Source organism: Scylla paramamosain, unplaced genomic scaffold (assembly GCF_035594125.1).
Source record: "Scylla paramamosain isolate STU-SP2022 unplaced genomic scaffold, ASM3559412v1 Contig34, whole genome shotgun sequence".
Classification (NCBI taxonomy): domain Eukaryota; kingdom Metazoa; phylum Arthropoda; class Malacostraca; order Decapoda; family Portunidae; genus Scylla; species Scylla paramamosain.
Window position 1 is genome coordinate 440,158 of NW_026973699.1, and position 19,843 is coordinate 460,000.

A 19,843-nucleotide genomic window follows, 5' to 3' on the forward strand; every position below is an offset into this window, starting at 1 on the left:
TGCCGGTGTTTTCTAACTGGTCCATTAACTCACCTTCTCAGAGTCTATACTGCTGTGTGCACCAAGATCATGTCATATAAAACAAAGATAAGTAACAATGAATGAAAAAAGAATAATGAAGAGAGAGAGAGAGAGAGAGAGAGAGAGAGAGAGAGAGAGAGAGAGAGAGAGAGAGAGAGAGAGAGAGAGAGAGAGAGAGAGAGAGAGAGAGAGAGAGAGGAGATGGAATGGTATTCTACCATAAAAATAATTTTATGTACTAGAAATCATATCCTCACGCTCCTTCAGGGACTACCAGGGCACTAGAAGCTCAAGGCTAGACTCCCTACAAGCCCTGAAGGGGATGAAAGAGGAGAAAAATGGAAGATGTAATGACTCACTGGGATTCTGAAAGAGGGGAGTGAGGAACAGGAGAGAGGAGAGAGGGGAGAGAGAGAGCAACTACCACACACCCCAACGACACCTGCACCCTCCCCCTCCCCCCTGGCACGTACCCCCATCACCCATGAACAAAACACAACACAATCTCACACACATCCTCTCGCACTCCTCAAGATACAAGAGCACATGACACTCCTCACCTTGTCCACTCCAGCACTTAGGAAGTAGTTGCCCTTTTTGTTCCACTTAAGGGCAAATACGGGACCCTTGTGCTGGCCGAAGTTGGAGGCTAGTCGGCCGTCTGTCATCCAAACTCTGGTGTAACCGTCGTAAGATCCTGTGATGAGCAAGGTGCCGTCACACTGCAAGGGAAGGGGAAAGGTGGTGTCAAGGTTAATGGGCTTTAGGCTGATTACATTCACTTCCAGTCTTCAGTGTTTTCTCAATCCTTCTCTAATTTGCTGAAAATCTTGCAAAACCTGACATCATCATCATCTTGTTTCCTTATTTTCCATTTTCTGTGGTATGCCTTGTCTAAAAGTTTGCATGGTGTGTGTGTGTGTGTGTGTGTGTGTGTGTGTGTGTGTGTGTGTGTGTGTGTGTGTGTGTGTGTGTGTGTGTGTGTGTGTGTGTGTGTGTGAGTGTGTGTGATGATCTGTCTGGGCTACACTGAGTATGATTGATAAAGATACATTATTTTCCCTTACAGGTTTAGACATCTTGCGAGTCACTCCTACTTCTTGCAGTGGTAAACAATCACTTCTCTGATCCTCGTCCTTCTCTATTCTTCCTCCACACTTCATCTCCATGTCTTCCTCACTCTCCCCACTAACCTAACCACACACTGTCTTCAGATCTCACTCACTCTTCCCACACTAGTCTCCTTCCAACAACCTCCAACCCCAAATGACCTCAAAATTATCTAGCAATTTAGTACAGAAGGACAGACTCTTACATTCCAGTCTAAGGAAGTGACATCTTTGTTACTGGGAACCTCTCAGTGCCTCCTTTCTGAATGCAGTGCTGCAGAACAAGCTGGTTCAGGGAGGTGGTGCTGTCATTCATGTTTCAGATGCGGGCCATGCTGTCTCCTGACCTGTCGAGGAGTGAATGTGTGGAGTGAGATGAGATGGAGAAGGAGTGATAACGTGGGGTGAGCAAAGTGGATGCAAGGTGGAGAGGAAGGATTGGTGATGTGGGGTGAGAGAAGGGAGTGAAGATACGATCATGAGCAATACGTATGTGTATGAATGAATGAACAAGTCTATATCTATTCATATCTGCTAATTTGTGCTTTCTCAATGTGTTCATGTTTTCCAGAGAGTCACACCTGTTATATGTGTGGTGTGTGTGTGTGTGTGTGTGTGTGTGTGTGTGTGTGTGTGTGTGAGAGAGAGAGCACCCACCCTGAGGCAAGGTCAGTGGTTGGGTTCCAGGCACAGATGAACACCTCACTCTGGTGTCCCCGCAGGATGGTAGCCTTGTTGAGAGGGATCTCCACACTGTTGTCCACCTCCATGTTTTCACCCGTGGTGCCTGTCAGGGGAACTGTCACCTCATGTTAACTGAACTAGGTATTCAGGATTGTCTTCTTAGTGCTACCTGCCTTTGCCTAATGATAAATGAATGACTGAGAACTTCCTTTACTCCCAAGATTATTATTTCTATTTAATGTCTACTATTAATGTAACCTCATAATGCATTAGACAAAAACTGCATTTCATTCTCACTACTTCCCTTGCCTTATAAATGAATGGTTAAAAACTTCTATTGCTAGTTTAACCTCATGTTGCCTCTACTAAAAACTACACTTTCCTCTCAATATCACTCTTGCCTTATGCTAAAGAAATTATAATGAAAATTTGCTATAATGTTAAGACCACTACTGTTATTAATTCAACTGAGTGACCTGTGTACTATAGAGGCATTAATTCATCACTTCCTCCTCACCGTCACTCTTGCCTTAGACTAAACAGATCATTTGAAATATCCTCTACTACTAATGCAACTTTACACCGAGTGATGCACGAGTAAGTGAGCCTTTTTTTATTACCACTTTGTTGCCCTAGACCACAATGCCCTCTTACAGAAAAAGTAAATAAAAAATAAATAAATAAATAAACTAAATTCACAGCTAATGTAACTTTATACTGAGTGACCCATGAACTACAGAGGCATGAATCAAAGACAGCCTCCTTATCATCACTCCTCCCTTATGCTAAGCCAGCGACAAGCAGAATATTGTGATGTCCACCCTCATCCCCATTGGTGCTGGGAATTCTCTGTCCTGACCACGGCACTGTGTGAGCAGTGTTGTCCCCACAGATGATGGGTGTGGTGTACCTGGCCTGGCTGTTCATGTTTGCCAGCCTCATCGCCATCACTGCCCTGGTTCCAGCGCATCCATGTGCCACACACTGAACACATCGACAACGATCAATTGTGTGTGTTTGTGTGTGTGTGTGTGTGTTCTTCAGCCTTAAGAGCCTGACTGGTACTGACAATATGGTTTCCTTGCTTCACTGGAGTTTCTATCAATAACTTTATGAGGCAGAGTTGAGGTAATGAAATTGGTTTCCTTGCTTCCCTGGAGAATTCAACAATTTTTTGAGGCATTGTTGAGGAGAACCTGCCACTGACTGCTACTGACACTGTGGTTTCTTTGCTTAATGTTTAGTATCACATATTCATTATTCTGCACTGGCATCTGACATTCTCAAAGGTGAAAGCAGACCTCAGGCCAAAAACGCAATCCAATGGAATAGCAGTAACAAGATGATTCGCTCCCTTCTGAATACTGATCCAGCCCAGCTTGTTCAGTAAAGCTAACCAAATATGAACTTAATCTCATCAAAGAAATAACAGGCATCTTGATACCATTTAAAGTAGCAACTCTAGTGTGTCAGGGAGAGAATGTTGTAATGTCAAGCACAGTAATTCCATGCATTTGTGGATTGAACGATGAGCTTGATCAAGTGTCACAGACATACAAGTCAAAGATTATTACTACTCTCAAAAGCTCAATCGAGAAAAGATTGAAGATCTATGAAGACACGGAGATGTTTGGGCTGGCTTCTTTCCTAGATCCATGCTTTAAGATGGACTGGAGCTTACCATAAGTCATGTTCATGAAATCCCTACTGAAGTCTACAGTAGATGAAATTATGCCTACTACCACTGAAGAAAACGGTTCCCTTCAAGAAAATAAGGAGGCCCCTACAAAGAAGTGCAAGGTGTTCAGATTCATGACACCATCAGCATCAACGAGCTCTTCCCACTGTATATTAACATCAACTGTATCACAAGTAGAATCCAACCTGAGTCAACCAAGAACAGAGGATGACAGTGATCCCCTTCTCTTCTGAGAACAGAATCAGTCAACACTGCCTCAACTAACTATACTGGCTCCAATATCTGTGCATCCCAGCTTCATCGGCTCCAGATCAGACACTTTTCTCCATTGCTGGGAAAGTCTTTTGTCCTGAACGATGCAGAATGACCGATGTTTGCTTTGAGGAGTTGATGTTTATCAAGTGCAATCAACATATAGTAAAGAAGACATTACATGAGAAATAACCTAGCCTATAAGAAATCATGTGTATAACAAGTTCTATATTTTTCAAAGAGAAATACTTTGTTTTCCTTATTGCTGTGAAAGTCTGTGATCATGATCTGAAATAAATTCATAGAAGTAATGTATTATGTACTGTATAGCAAAATCAAATAAAACCTCTTACACACAATGTATGTTTTTAATACCATTAGTTAGAAAGTGATTTAAGCAGTTATATTGCTATGCTCAAAAATGGAACAGTGCTCCTAAGAGATGTAGTTTGCTGCCTATTTAGGCATTGTACTTAATCACTGTTAATTATTATCTTTTTATAAATAATCACAGAGAAATGTGATAATCTAATCCTAATCATGCACAAAAAGAAAAAAATAACCACAATAAAAATAGCTAAAACTAATCATAATATAATCAATCAAAAAAGTATTCCAGACCATAATCAAAATAAAATCATAATAATTTATAATGATGCCCATGTCTGGTCAGGAACTTTTTTTTTTTTTTCTGTAAGGTGAGGATATACTAACTACCTCTTGGTGCCATGTAAGGTGCTCCCGAACACTTAGAGGCAGCCACCACTCTGTACAGTGAAACACATCCCGGAATCCCTCATCACTATCTTTTCAACACACAATCTTTTCATTGCCAATAATTATGCAGTATATTTTTCAACTAATTTCATTCCAGTGTAACCTTTGTACCAGTAATGGTAGCCTGTTTGGCCAAACACAGGCTAAACAGAGACCCAGCAGAACCAAACACAGGCCAAACAGACCCAGCAGAACCAAACACAGGCCAGACAGACCCAGCAGAACCAAACACAGGCCAAACAGACCCAGCAGAACCAAACACAGGCCAGACAGACCCAGCAGAACCAAACACAGGCCAAACAGACCCAGCAGAACCAAACACAGGCCAGACAGACCCAGCAGAACCAAACACAGGCCAGACAGACCCAGCAGAACCAAACACAGGCCAAACAGACCCAGCAGAACCAAACACAGGCCAGACAGACCCAGCAGAACCAAACACAGGCCAGACAGACCCAGCAGAACCAAACACAGGCCAGACAGACCTAGCAGAACAAGGTAAAAAAGGTAAAAAAAAAAAAAAAAAAATGATGGAATAAACTGGAACAGGGTAATAAGATAAGGGACTGGAATGAGCCTGGAATGGGCTGGAATGGGCTGTATTTCCAGATTAGCTAAGTGTACACAAAATGGAGTCATGTATGTGATTTGCTCAGTGTGTGTGTGTGTGTGTGTGTGTGTGTGTGTGTGTGTGTGTGTGTGTGTGTGTGTGTGTGTGTGTGTGTGTGTGTGTGTGTGTGTGTGTGTGTGTGTGTCTGAAAGGTCTCCATCTCTCAAATGCTTCAGCGTCTTATCTCTATAACTTTAACTGGTTACAATGGAGGTTATTGTGTTTGCAAGTGTGTTTTTCATTATTCTATTTATAATTTAATAAGGATTTTGCTCTATCAGTGGAAAAAAAAAAAAAAAACGCATGGAAGCACAACTAATCATACTTGTGGCCTTTCAAAACTATCGTAATGACTGTAAAGTGTCTCACATGACGGCTTAGAAGCATAAGGCAGTTATCTTGAACACCTACACGATACAAACCAACCTTTGCCGTAAGAAGGTTACGTAAGAAAAGTGTGATAAGAGATTAAAAAAAGACAGGTGTGATTTCAAGGATATATGGGAGTTGTCTAAAAAATGCCAACACTCTATTCATCGAAGCAAAAAAAAAAAAAAAAAAAAAAAAAAAAAAAAAAAAAAAAAAAAAAAAAATATATATATATATATATATATATATATATATATATATATATATATATATATATATATATATATATATATATATATATATATATATATATATTTTTTTTTTTTATGTAGGAAGGATACTGGCCAAGGGCAACAAAAATCTAATAAAAAAAAATGCCCACTGAAATGCCAGTCCCATAAAAGGGTCAAAGCAGTGGTCAAAAATTGGTGGATAAGCGTCTTGAAACCTCCCTCTTGAAGGAATTCAAGTCATAGGAAGGTGAAAATACAGAAGCAGGCAGGGAATTCCAGAGTTTACATGAGAAAGGGATGAATGATTGAGAATACTGGTTAACTCTTGTGTTAGAGAGGTGGACAGAATAGGGGTGAGAGAAAGAAGAAAGTCTTGTGCAGCGAGGCCGCGGAAGGAGGGGAGGCATGCAGTTAGCAAAGATCAGAAGAGCAGTTGGCATGAAAATAGTGGTAGAAGACAGCTAGATATGCAACATTGCGGCGGTGAGAGAGGGGCTGAAGACAGTTAGAGGAGAGGAGTTGATGAGACGAAAAGCTTTTGATTCCACCCTGTCTAGAAGAGCAGTATGAGTGGAACCCCCCCAGACATGTGAAGCATACTCCATACATGGACGGATAAGGCCCTTGTACAGAGTTAGCAGCTGGGGGGTGAGAAAAGCTGGCGGAGACGTCTCAGAACACCTAACTTCATAGAAGCTGTTTTAGCTAGAGAGGAGATGTGAAGTTTCCAGTTCAGATTATAAGTAAAGGACAGACCGAGGATGTTCAGTGTAGAAGAGGGGGACAGTTGAGTGTCATTGAAGAAGAGGGGATAGTTGTCTGGAAGGTTGTGTCGAGTTGATAGATGGAGGAATTGAGTTTTTGAGGCATTGAACAATACCAAGTTTGCTCTGCCCCAATCAGAAATTTTAGAAAGATCAGAAGTCAGGCGTTCTGTGGCTTCCCTGCATGATATGTTTACCTCCTGAAGGGTTGGATGTCTATGAAAAGACGTGGAAAAGTGCAGGGTGGTATCATCAGCATAGGAGTGGATAGGACAAGAAGTTTGGTTTAGAAGATCATTAATGAATAATAAGAAGAGAGTAGGTGACAGGACAGAACCCTGAGGAACACCACTGTTAATAGATTTAGGAGAAGAACAGTGACCGTCTACCACAGCAGCAATAGAACGGTCAGAAAGGAAACTTGAGATGAAGTTACAGAGAGGAGGATAGAAACCGTAGGAGGGTAGTTTGGAAATCAAAGCTTTGTGCCAGACTCTATCAAAGGCTTTTGATATGTCCAAGGCAACAGCAAAAGTTTCACCAGTCTCTAAAAGAGGATGACCAAGACTCAGTAAGGAAAGCCAGAAGATCACCAGTAGAGCGGCCTTGACGGAACCCATACTGGCGATCAGATAGAAGGTTGTGAAGTGATAGATGTTTAAGAATCTTCCTGTTGAGGATAGATTCAAAAACTTTAGATAAGCAGGAAATTAAAGCAATAGGACGGTAGTTTGAGGGATTAGAGCAGTCACCCTTTTTAGGAACAGGTTGAATGTAGGCAAACTTCCAGCAAGAAGGAAAGGTAGATGTTGACAGACAGAGCTGAAAGAGTTTGACTAGGCAAGGTGCAAGCACGGCGGCACAGTTTCGGAGAACAATAGGAGAGACCCCATCAGGTCCATAAGCCTTCCGAGGGTTTAGGCCAGCGAGGGCATGGAAAACATCATTGCGAAGAATTTTAATACGTGGCATGAAGTAGTCAGAGGGTGGAGGAGAGGAAGGAACAAGCCCAGAATCGTCCAAGGTAGAGTTTTTAGCAAAGGTTTGAGCAAAGAGTTCAGCTTTAGAAATAGATGTGATAGCAGTGGTGCCATCTGGTTGAAGTAGAGGAGGGAAAGAAGAAGAAGCAAAGTTATTGGAGATATTTTTGGCTAGATGCCAGAAATCACGAGGGGAGTTAGATCTTGAAAGGTTTTGACATTTTCTGTTAATGAAGGAGTTTTTGGCTAGTTGGAGAACAGACTTGGCATGGTTCTGGGCAGAAATATAAAGTGCATGAGATTCTGGTGATGGAAGGCTTAGGTACCTTTTGTGGGCCACCTCTCTATCATGTATAGCATGAGAACAAGCTGTGTTAAACCAAGGTTTAGAAGGTTTAGGACGAGAAAAAGAGTGAGGAATGTACGCCTCCATGCCAGACACTATCACCTCTGTTATACGCTCAGCACACAAAGACGGGTCTCTGATACGGAAGCAGTAGTCATTCCAAGGAAAATCAGCAAAATACCTCCTTAGGTCCCCCCAACTAGCAGAGGCAAAACGCCAGAGGCACCTTCACTTAGGGGGATCCTGAGGAGGGATTGGAGTGATAGGACAAGATAAAGATATGAGATTGTGATCGGAGGAGCCCAACAGAGAAGAAAGGGTGACAGCATAAGCAGAAGGATTAGAGGTCAGGAAAAGGTCAAGAATGTTGGGCGTATCTCCAAGACGGTCAGGAATACGAGTAGGGTGTTGCACCAATTGCTCTAGGTCATGCAGGATAGCAAAGTTGTAGGCTAGTTCACCAGGATGGTCAGTGAAGGGAGAGGAAAGCCAAAGCTGGTGGTGAACATTGAAGTCTCCAAGAATGGAGATCTCTGGAAAAGGGAAGAGGGTCAGAATGTGCTCCACTTTGGAAGTTAAGTAGTCAAAGAATTTCTTATAGTCAGAGGAGTTAGGAGAGAGGTACATAGCACAGATAAATTTAGTATGAGAATGACTCTGTAGTCGTAGCCAGATGGTGGAAAACTCGGAAGATTCAAGAGCGTGGGCACGAGAGCAGGTTAAGTCATTGTGCACATAAACGCAGCATCCAGCTTTGGATCGAAAATGAGGATAGAGAAAGTAGGAGGGAACAGAAAAGGGGCTACTGTCAGTTGCCTCAGACACCTGAGTTTCAGTGAGGAAAAGAAGATTAGGTTTAGAAGAGGAGAGGTGGTGTTCTACAGATTGAAAATTAGATCTTAGACCGCGAATGTTGCAGAAGTTAATGAAGAAAAAGTTGAGGGGGATGTCAAGACACTTAGGGTCGTCGACAGAAAGGCAGTCCGACCTGGGGACATTTATGGTCCCCTCCCCAGATGGGGACTCCGAGGCTGGTGTAGGAGTCGCCATGATTTTAAAATTTTTGAGTGAAGGGTGTGTGTGTTATTAGGTGCTTGTAGTTTTGTGTGGAGGAAGAGAGTTGTCTTTAGAGGGCAGGCTGTGACTGCCCCCTTATGTTGTGAGACACAAAGGGAAATGTTCAGTGAGGTCACAGCTGGGTTTAATGATAAGTTCACAGCACCCCCTGAACAGTGCTTTAGACCTCACTGGGAGTAATTATCGTTTCGGCAGGTGTCTACTGCCTCCTCCTCCTATATATATATATATATATATATATATATATATATATATATATATATATATATATATATATATATATATATATATATATATATATATATATATATATATATATATATATATATATATATATATATATATATATATATATACACCATGGGCAGCAGATGCTTCACGGAACATCCTGCAGCTCTGTTCACCAAGCAGGAAGCAAGGACAGCGTGGTGGTGGTGGTGGTGGGTGGTAGTGGTTGGGGTAGGGGTAGGAGTAGGGGTAGTGGTGATGGTGGTGGTGGCACTGACTTCTCTCTCCAGGAGTCAATGTATCCCCCAGCGTGTGAAAGGGACTTGAGAATGCCGATGCACTCGAGAGGTCAAACTCCCCAAGCTTGTGGCAACAAACAGTGCAACATACGAGTGAGTCCCGATATTTTCAAGCAGTTGGTGAACATTTTACACCAAGCCGCTAAGAGGCTTGAGAGAGTAACCCAGTGATTCCTAAAGCACAAAAGAAGAGATGGATGGTGCATCATAAAACCTTAATGAATATCGGAGTCTAGAGGAATGTGTAAAGAATCTGGTGGTGAAAGCGATCTGGCAGCCTCTCCACCAATCGGACCCGGTTTTGCAGCAATTTCCGCCCTTATTGGTCGTGACGAGTTTATGATTGGTCGTGATTCTGCTGTGATTGGCTACATTCACCGTGGACTGTGATTAATGATGAGCCGCCACCGTCACACCGTCACCAGCTCACAGCCCCGAGCAGCAGTAAGCCTAACCGGGCAGGCTTGGCGGGGCCCTGTCTCAGCCTCCCTATTGCCAAACACCGCCCCTTTCTGTCACCTCCCCCAAACCATCTCTCTCTCTCTCTCTCTCTCTCTCTCTCTCTCTCTCTCTCTCTCTCTCTCTCTCTGGGTCTTAAAGTAAAGTTCCTTGTTTCGTTTGGTAATTATGTTAACTGAATCAATTTTGCCTTCAACATCAATGTACTTTGAGAGATATGATACTATAATCTCTCTCTCTCTCTCTCTCTCTCTCTCTCTCTCTCAATAAATCATCCACATTGTCAAGCAGTTGGTCATGCCACACCCACTCTGGCACTCCTACACTCCACACTCTCCACACACTCCCACTCGTCTTGTAAATTATTTTCTTCATTATTGCTGCTCCGGTTGTAGCTATTACATTGCGTGTCATAAGGTTTACTGTAGAATTTAGTCATCTTCAACTTCCTTCACTTAAACTCTATACAGTCCACACACACTCCTCACACACTTCCCCTCGTCCTACACACACACACACACACACACACACACCCCTCATCCTCCACATACACACACACACTCCCCCACACTCCATGTCCCGGCCATCTCTCACGTGTGTGGGTGGCGGCGCCTCCCTCTCAGTCCACCAACACCACCACCAGTTCAACATGACAGTTATTGCTCCAAGTGACCGCAAGCATCGCCACTGCGCCGCGCACCTCTCCGATGGGACTTTTAAAATTCCCGCAATTGTACAGAAAATTTGAAATATTGCATTTGTAACTGTGATTGCTTATGGTAGTACATTTGTTATTTTTTGGGATAATTCTAGATGATTTTATGGGGTGAAAATGTAACTACAAGTACTACAATTACTCGTAAGGAAAAACTGAAATATTGTACCTGTAACTGTGACTGCTTATGGGAGTACGTTTGTTGCTTCATTTTTGTTTAACTCTAGATTATTTTATGGAGTGAAAATGTGACTACAAGCACTGTAACTACTCCACTAGTCTCTCTCTCTCTCTCTCTCTCTCTCTCCTGATGTCTTGTAGTAAAATTATACTTTAAACTTGAACTACTGTAGTGTTTTATCAAGCTTAAGGAGGAGTCTTGGTAGGCTAAAAGTTAACTAAAACGTAATTACTTCTTGCTTTTCTTTTAACGCAGATCCCAATTCCCGAACCAGCAGCACTCTGTACTTTTTAAGTACAAAGTGCTTACTAGAGTATAATTACTGTATATTTTTTAAGCTTAAAGAGAGGTGCTACCAGACAAAGAGTTAACTTAAACATTCTTCTTTTTTTTCTTTTCTTTTAACACAGATCCAATTTCCCGAACCAATACTAAAAATAACACTCTGCAATATAATTCCTAAACTACAGCCTTTATTTAATATCTGGCTCAAAAGCAGCTTACAAACTCAAATTGCCGCCGGTCTGCCGACGAAAACAGAGGGAAAAAATTTAAAACATCAGCCACACAACGTCAGCGTGTTTCCTGACGCAATAAAAAAAAGCTGCAGTTTCCAGCCCACCTGCAGTAACAAATAACACAGGTCAAATAGCCACTTAAAGGACCACCCTCACGCCTGCCACTTACCTGCCTAAGTGACGCGGAAATCAACACCAGAATACATCTAATACTCGTTATTTATTTTTTTTTCACTTACTGTACAGTAATATTACACAGCACACCAATTACAGAGTCACAAGCGCAGGAAGCTGAGAACATCAAAGAATGAAAACTGCGGAGAAAGATGTCTTAATGAAAGATTATTATTGTCCAAAAGCCTAATGCCATTCTTTTCTGTTGCATTATCTCCACACTGCTCAACGTGCTACAGGGATTTCAACGCCAGGTAAGGAGCAAGTTCCGTGATCTCCTGACCAATTACACCATTTTACAGAAAGATATCTACGTTAAGTATGAGAGAGAGAGAGAGAGAGAGAGAGAGAGAGAGAGAGAGAGAGAGAGAGAGAGAGAGAGAGAGAGAGAGAGAGAGAGAGAAAATGGAGTTAGAATATTATAGTATACAGCTTATCAATGCATTATCATTATTATTAGAATTATTGTTGTACTCATCATTATTGCTGCTCTGGTTGTAGTTATGTGTCTGTCATAAGGTTTACTGTAAAATTCAGTGTGTGTCATAAGGTTTAGTTGATTCACAAAGTGAAGTTTAGTGTCATCTTCAGCTTTCTTCACTTTAGCAGCACGTGGCATACAATTCTGCATCTTAACTGAGTTGTGCAGCTCCCTAAACTCTCTCACTATACCAAGGAATCTGCTGCTGCTTATCATGACATATGAGGCCGCTAAAAGCAAATATCTTAACAACGAGGATAAGCGTGACTGTTGTTCTGAACACCGCCGACACCGCTGTCTCTCCGCCGTCATCACCACTGTTACCATACCACCACCGTCATCACCATCAACACACTTTCCATCACCATTATCACCATCATCACTGCCGCTATCAGCACCTGAACCAACACTCGATGGGCAACACTTGATAAACATGAGCAAATTCTGCAACTATTAATATGCCAACAAGAGTAGATAAGGTAGATGTTTCTCGGCGCGTGACCGGAAAAAATCGTCCGTCTGTCCATTCATTTTTTTTCGCTACCCCATGTTGTAGTCAAAGTGTCATTTCACTTAGGTACTGCAATACTGCAACAAACCACATATGATTCAGAAATGCGTTAATTTATTTTGCTACTATAAGTTACCATCACCTTCAGAATCAAGAAATATAGATGCTAAAAGTATTTTATGGTACCAATTTCAATAGGGAAGATTTTATTCCATCACCCGCTATTTCCTAAAACGTTGTATCTCTCGTTTTGAAGGCATAAGAAACAAACTCATCTTGTTTCGCTACCACTAACTTCAGGAGCATGAAATATAGATGCTAAAAATATCTTGCTGGATTATTTTTAGTTACAAAGACTATATTTTCACGGACAGGTGTCTGAAATGTTAGCTGTCTTGTTTTGAAGGCATAAGAAGCAAACAAGTGTAATCTTGCCGCCAGCCAACTTCTCATTTGTCATCATTATCTTTTTCATCTCCCTTCCCATCCTCAATTTCTAAGTAATTATCGTCCATGACAGCTGTGGCTTTCTGTCTATATATCACTCGCTATTCTCTCTCACTTTGCTTGTAGAGAAAACCGTCTATCATATTCTGTAATGTTACTTTGCAGTGAAATACACTCCCTGGGTACTCTGCCATAAATGTATGCGTTTTGTCTCCTGAACACTGCTAATTCAATCCACCAGCAGCACAAGAAGTCCTGCACGAATGATGCAAGAACTACTAAAAAGCATCAAGATTGTTCAACTACAACATTACAAAGATAAAAAAAAAAAAATCTGATAAGAAAACCGCCTTGTGTAAGTGAGTGAACACAAGCACTGTAACACACACACACACACACACACACACACACACACACACGAGGCAAATGGGTGAGCCTCTTAATGTGTAGGCCCTGTTCACCTAGCAGCAAGTAGATACGGGATGTAACCCGAAGGGTTGTGACCTTGCTGCCCCGGTGTGTGGTGTCCTACCCAAAGATCAGTCACTATGATCTCTGAGCTCTTTCTGTAGGGTAACGGCTGGCTGGGTGACCAGCAGATGACTGTAGGTGAATCACACACACACACACACACACACACACACACACACACACACCTCCTATCAAGCTCCCTCAGTACAGTAGTAGTCGTAATCGTAGTAGTAGTAGTACTAGTACTAGCAGTAGCAGTAGTAGTAGTAGTAGTAGTAGTAGTAGTAGTAGTAGTAGTAGTAGTAGTAGAATAAGTACTAGCAATAATAATAATAACAACCAAAGCGTTCATTCCTCCAGAAAATAAATATAATAAACAACACTATGGGAGACCCAGACTTGACTCACTCACTGTACGGGCATCGCAGGGAATTAGGGGAAAAACACGGCAGAATTACCTTGACAGAACACACACACAGCAGTCAGTGAGGAACCCAGCACGTCACGACCCGCTAAGCTCACCTTGTCATGCAGGAAATGTTCGAAACGGCACCAAGACATTACTTGACTGAAATCCGCAACCCTCCTTCCCTCTCCTCTCCTCTCCCTGCCACTCTCCCACGCCTCACCTCACGCTGTAATGACCTGACTGCAGACTGAACAATGACAGCACACCACTCCCGTCTGTCTGACTCCATCACTCCACATCCCGCACCGCCAAGGTGGTTGTGTTTCTGTGCCATTGTAAATCACTGGTTAATGCCGCACTGTTCCTTGACATTCTCATCACGCTATGCTCAGCTACTGCTATTGTGTGTGTTATCTATCTAGTCATCAATATTAATTCACTTTTGATGCTGGTATGGCAAAATTACTATACTGTTTGCATCTGTTGATCTATATTTATTTACTTGTTTCTTTTCTTGTCTTGTCATACAAATATAAAGCCAGGTCAAATGCACAAAAAAAAAAAAAAAAAAAAAAAAAAAAAAAAAAAAAAAAAAAAACTTGGTGTTCTCTCCCAAAAGAAAGAACCAGTTAAAAATTTGAGATGGAATGGCTGTGCTTTTTATTTGAGCTAGCTTTGTAATGACCTTAAATTGGTTCAGTCTGCCATGCAGGCTTAACACATGAGAAAATGCTTATTCTGGAATATTTGTATTTAATATCACATTGCAATTCCCTTCTTTTTCAATAAACCATGGAAAAATTTTTTTTAAATTTTAAATGACATATTACACTGGTGCTCTGACAGGGAAGAACCTCATACTGCCCTGAATAGACCAGGAGCCACCTTGCGTGGATCAGCTGGTCTTTTATGGTCTCCTTTCCTCCCATTCTTATATTCTGGATGACCATGCACATGAGAGGCAGACACTTACCTGTAGTGAGCACGGGTATTGAGGATGAAGCTGGGAGGCCTGGATCATATCGTCCAGGGTGTCGTTCAAGGTGTCTAAGCTGTCCTCGCTGTCCTCCTCCTCCTTACCAGGGCTTTCCTTGTTGTCAGAGGTGGGTTCAGGCTCTGAGGGCTGAGATAACACTTTCATAGCTTCTGACCAAGCTCTTCACTGACTGTGCATTAACATCCTTTTAAATGAGTATATTCCAGTCATCCAACCAGGCAATTTCCTTCAGTATAAGGCAAAGTCATAATAGCCAATGGGCTAATAAGTAATCTATTATCTCCTAATGGTAATATCTACTGCAAAATAGACAGCTCACCTTCCAGACAGTTTCCCCAGTCTCAGAGCAGTTCAGTCCAACAAATTTCAAGGCTTCATCAAGGTTGAAGTCAAGATTGAAGTCTGGTACTGTCTCATTGAGGGTGAAGGACGGAGAGTTAAGAGGAGACACAGAGTCAAGGGTCACGTCTCCTCCGCTGATGTTTTTCTTAGGAGACAGTAAATGCTCACCTGCAAGCAAAGGATGAACAGTAATTACACAAATACTGTCAACACTCTTTCTGTTATTCTTGTAACAAATTTGATGTACAAAGCTACAACCTATGATGCTGTGGTTTGTTTTTCTCATCACCAACTTGTGGGGGTCATCAGATAAACAATAACATATTGGTGCCTAAAACATTAAAGCTCTTATGATAAAATTTGATCCAAATATGCTTTAAAAATCTTACAATAAGAACTATTCATGAATAAATGATGAATATAGCTTGCCTGATTTTCAACAACAGTTAATGCTTAAATATGTTATGTATATATACTAAAAAGAAAGCATACATGGTTTATGTATATAAATAAACTGTAAAAACATATATCACATGGCAACCATTACAACTACATAAAGGATATAATGTTCCCTTCATGTTCAGAGCAATTATAGTCATCCATGAAACCTCAACCAAAACACTCACAATCTTCATCATTGAAAATATAAACAAAATGTGTCTATACACACACACACACACACACACACACATACTACACATTATGTAAAGCAGTACACACCCTATATTTTCATCACAGCAGTAATTTCTCAGGACTCATAACTGTTCCTCAGTGTTACCAGTACCTCTAGTAATTTGTGATCCTTGATGGTGGGTGGAGGGAGGCCTCCTGCCTGGCCAGGAAGCATTAGTGAGCCTCCTGCCACCCAGGTGTACCTGCCCTCTGTCCCCACTCCTTCAATGATCCCATTATGATTAATGATTCCACTCTATGGCCACCACCAAGCCTAAATATTTTTCTTACTTGGAAAAGAAAAGCTCAAATCAATAAGCCTTCACTGAGCTACAGATCATCGTGGTCTAGATATATAACAGCCATTGGCAATTATTGCACAAAATACTGTAGCACACTACTGTACTTGCAGGGATAAAATAATATCCTTCAGTCTTGATATAAGCCAACTCTCAAAGTGCTACACCACAGCTACACAAGACATAACATTTTCCCAAAAATCTCTTGTCCTATGTGTTGCTGCACTGCTGCCAAGAGTACACCACCTCACATGTGTGTCTTGTGAAGATAAGAAACCATGCTATCACTATACCATTAAATACTTACTCAGTCATAAGTCATAACAATGTGTGTGCAGCAGATTCTTCAATAACATTTCAAGGTTACTGACTACTGGCACAGTCCTTCATACAATGACACATACAAAAAGTTGCTAATGTAACCACAACAGGGTACTCATCTATTCACTTCACTGTGTTGTGAAAAGCCCTTTGATTACAAGATTATAACAAGAAACTTGCTGGAGTATTACACAGATCACTATCTCACAGTTCTTGAGCCACCAAACGCCATGCGAGCACCACCATATGACCACTGTGTTACCACCACTACCACCGCTGTCACAACCACCACTGCAACTACACATGGGGAGGAGGGGCAGAGCCTCACACCAGACAGGTGGTGCCTGATCAGCCAACCTACCAATATGGCTGTGCACCCAACAGGAAACTTGGCCAAATGGTGTAACAAAGGCACTCCTCCAAGCCTGGGGGCCACTACACTTTCATGGGGGGGAACAGGAGGAGACCTAATGAGGGGGAAGGAATACCACGAAGGGTTGGATTCGCAAGGGTTGACTAACGCCAGCCGGATATCCCATCACATAATGCTGCTGCCAATATCCCGCTGCGATGCCCGAAATGCACCCCCTCCCAGCATGGGCGCCACCAGGCCAACCCCTAATACAGTAAAATCCCTCTCATCCGGCATTCAAGTATCCGGCAGCTTCAAGTATCCGGCACATTTTTCCCCGAGCCTTAAAATCTATAAAAAAATCAATGTGTACTCATAAAATTGATTAAAATTCCCGCGTGAGGCATACTTTGTCCCCTCGCCACCAGAGCACACTGCTTCGCACCACCTGTGGTCCACTGCACTGTGTTTACTCAGTGACTCAGTCCCGCATGTGCACTGTTTATCACCTGACGCCTTCATCATACCTAAAGTTGTAGAAAAGAGGAAGTGTGTTGTGCTTACACTTAAGCAGAAGGTAGAAATTTGTCGATGATTAGAGAGAGGTGAAAGCAGACAGCAACTAATGGCGGAATATGGTGTGGGCTCATCAACTATTTATGACATTAAATCCCAAACGAAAAAGTTGCGGGATTACATGAAAGCCACCGACACCCCAAAGGCAGTGGAAAATCGTCACACACTGCAGTATCATCATGGTGAAATGATGGACAAAGTGTTATACGAGTGGTTCAGCTTGAAAAGATCAGAAGGAGTCACAATTACAGGCCCAATGCTACAACTGTGTTGGTGAGTGTGAGGTGGCAGCGCGGGTGGCGACGCGCGGCACGGCGATCAGCTGATCTTTGTTATAGTAAGATGCGTGAGTGTAGGGTGGTGATTGTGGGCATAATTTCACTTCTATTCAAGTATCCGGCATGTCAGTGGTCCCATTGATGCCGGATAAGAGGGATTTTACTGTATCATTTTTTCCTTCAAACTCTACTAAGCAGTGGATATTTTTCATCACCTTTCATTCTCTTTCAGTTTCTGGCTCAAAGTTTCACTTAAACACTTCTCCAAGTACGGATCTTAAATTTAGGGCAAGACAAAAATCATTCTACATGTGGCAGCCCGGCCCACATTGTTCAGTGTAGTGGCAGACATTCCATAGCAGTGACTTTGACAGGTGAGATTAATGAAAGCAAATTTTCATGATTCGATAAGGTAAGAAATACCTCCTACAGAGTGTACACAACTTTAAGGGACCTTTGGAAGGAGACAACCATACAAACATCTATAGGGCACATCCAGGCATCTCCCACCATAATCTCGAACTGTCCAATTGTCTCACAGAGGCCAGCCAGACCCGCCTCCCCAGAACTCAATTAGTCCCTATATGGGAGGCAGCTACGGCCCCTCTCCAAAGGCTGATCACCTCTAAGCCAATGTTACACACCACATTCAGCTCACTTCTACAGCATCACCTCCACCTCCGTGCTGTAGCTCTATGGCCACTGGGGAAAAGTAACTCAAGGAATGAATAAAGAGTAGCTGCCATTGTTTCTTATAGAGCCTTATGTAGGGAAAATTATTTTATATCTATTAAGATATTGGCTATTCTTCAGTGTTTTGAAAAAAACATGCAATATTGACATTCAACATTTTTTTTTTTTTATCTTTTTAGTAGTACAGGTAGGCAGATATTTAGAAGCAGACAGAGAGACAGATAGGGAGAAACAGAAACAGATAGAAAGACAGAAAAAATAAATTGTTAAAATAAACAGATGGACAGATCAACCATATGAAAGCACTCTTAACAAAATCTCAAAAAAAAAAATAGAGTACAAAAAAACAGGAGGAAGCAACACTGAGGAGACCCCTACAAGCCCACAACAGTCTACCAACCCTCCTCCTTCCTCTGGTCATAAAGGTTACCAGAGATATAAGCCACCATCAGGGGTACACAATGCTCAGCCACCTCACATAATGTATGTGGGCTTCCTGCATTTTCCTTGCCCTTTACACAGATTAAAGTATGACATTATACTTGACAATTTCCATGGCAGTAACCTCAGTAACCTTCTCAAACACTTCATAGTATTTACAGTAAGTTTAAAAGTAAGGCTAATAATATTATTTTATATCAGATATAGAATCTACCAGATAGGCATTCACAGGAATAGGCCTGGTAAGTTTCTTTTGATGCTGTTTTATATCTGAAATAGTAAGTAGTTGGAAAGAAATTACATATAATGGCCATTAGATGAATTTCAGCTTACCTACTTGTGACAATATTTCTTTCATGGCAAAATTGAAGCATGCACCACAAACCTCAAGTAAATATCATCCTAAAAAGTCTCCTTCAGGAAACAAATAAATATGGATTTGTCTTTGAAAAGGAAATTACTTTTTGCTTTGTCAGAGCTGCTCTCAGAGATGGGAAGACCAGCATGAGAGTAATGGTCACAACCAGCAGGATGTCCTTGCTTCCCCACCCTGCCCTCTCTACCTGCCCTTGCTCCTTATCTTCCCCACCTGCCCATGCCTCCCTCCCCTTGTCTCCCACCTTCACCCACACACCCAACATTAATGAGTTTTTAATACTGTGAATCTTTAAACTCTTATATATGCATATTATTATGAATATTCTTGTCTTCTTTCAACCACTCATTAGCTCCAGTATTAATGAGTTTTTAATATTATGAATCTGTGACCTTTCAGCAAATGCATACACTGAGTATCAGTGAATGTACCTATGTTTCCATTACTAAAGATCCTTTTTATAGATCATTTTGAATAATTTCCAATACAAAGCTATTTTCACATATTTTCTATTGAACAATTACATAATACAGGGCCAGTTTTGAATGGGAAGCATTTGCAATAAAAGTGATATAACATTGGTTATCTATTACATAATCTTTGCTATACAAAAATAATTGCTGAAGAATAAACAGTACTGTCCCTAAATTATCTTGCTGTCCCTACAGATGACTGCCAACCA

General features: G+C 41.6%; 1 protein-coding gene across 9 annotated transcripts in view; it reads right to left on the reverse strand.

Annotated features, from left to right (window-relative positions):
* Positions 1-602: 602 nt before the first annotated feature.
* The window catches only part of LOC135097863 (uncharacterized), a 38,841-nt gene continuing 19,600 nt past the window's right edge, over positions 603-19,843 (reverse strand). For 6 of the 9 annotated variants that reach the window (XM_063999946.1, XM_063999942.1, XM_063999943.1 and 3 more), the window contains exons 4-8: positions 15,131-15,321; positions 14,788-14,937; positions 1,788-1,917; positions 1,337-1,477; positions 603-743 (exon numbers count right to left, since the gene is read on the reverse strand). In XM_063999946.1, coding sequence (XP_063856016.1) covers positions 1,443-1,477; positions 1,788-1,917; positions 14,788-14,937; positions 15,131-15,321 — 506 coding nt within the window. In that variant the 3' untranslated portion in view covers positions 603-743; positions 1,337-1,442. Of the gene's footprint in view, positions 744-1,336; positions 1,478-1,787; positions 1,930-14,787; positions 14,938-15,130; positions 15,322-19,843 lie in introns of those variants that run through there. The other 3 variants (XM_063999949.1, XM_063999950.1, XM_063999951.1) reach the window with 3 other exon arrangements.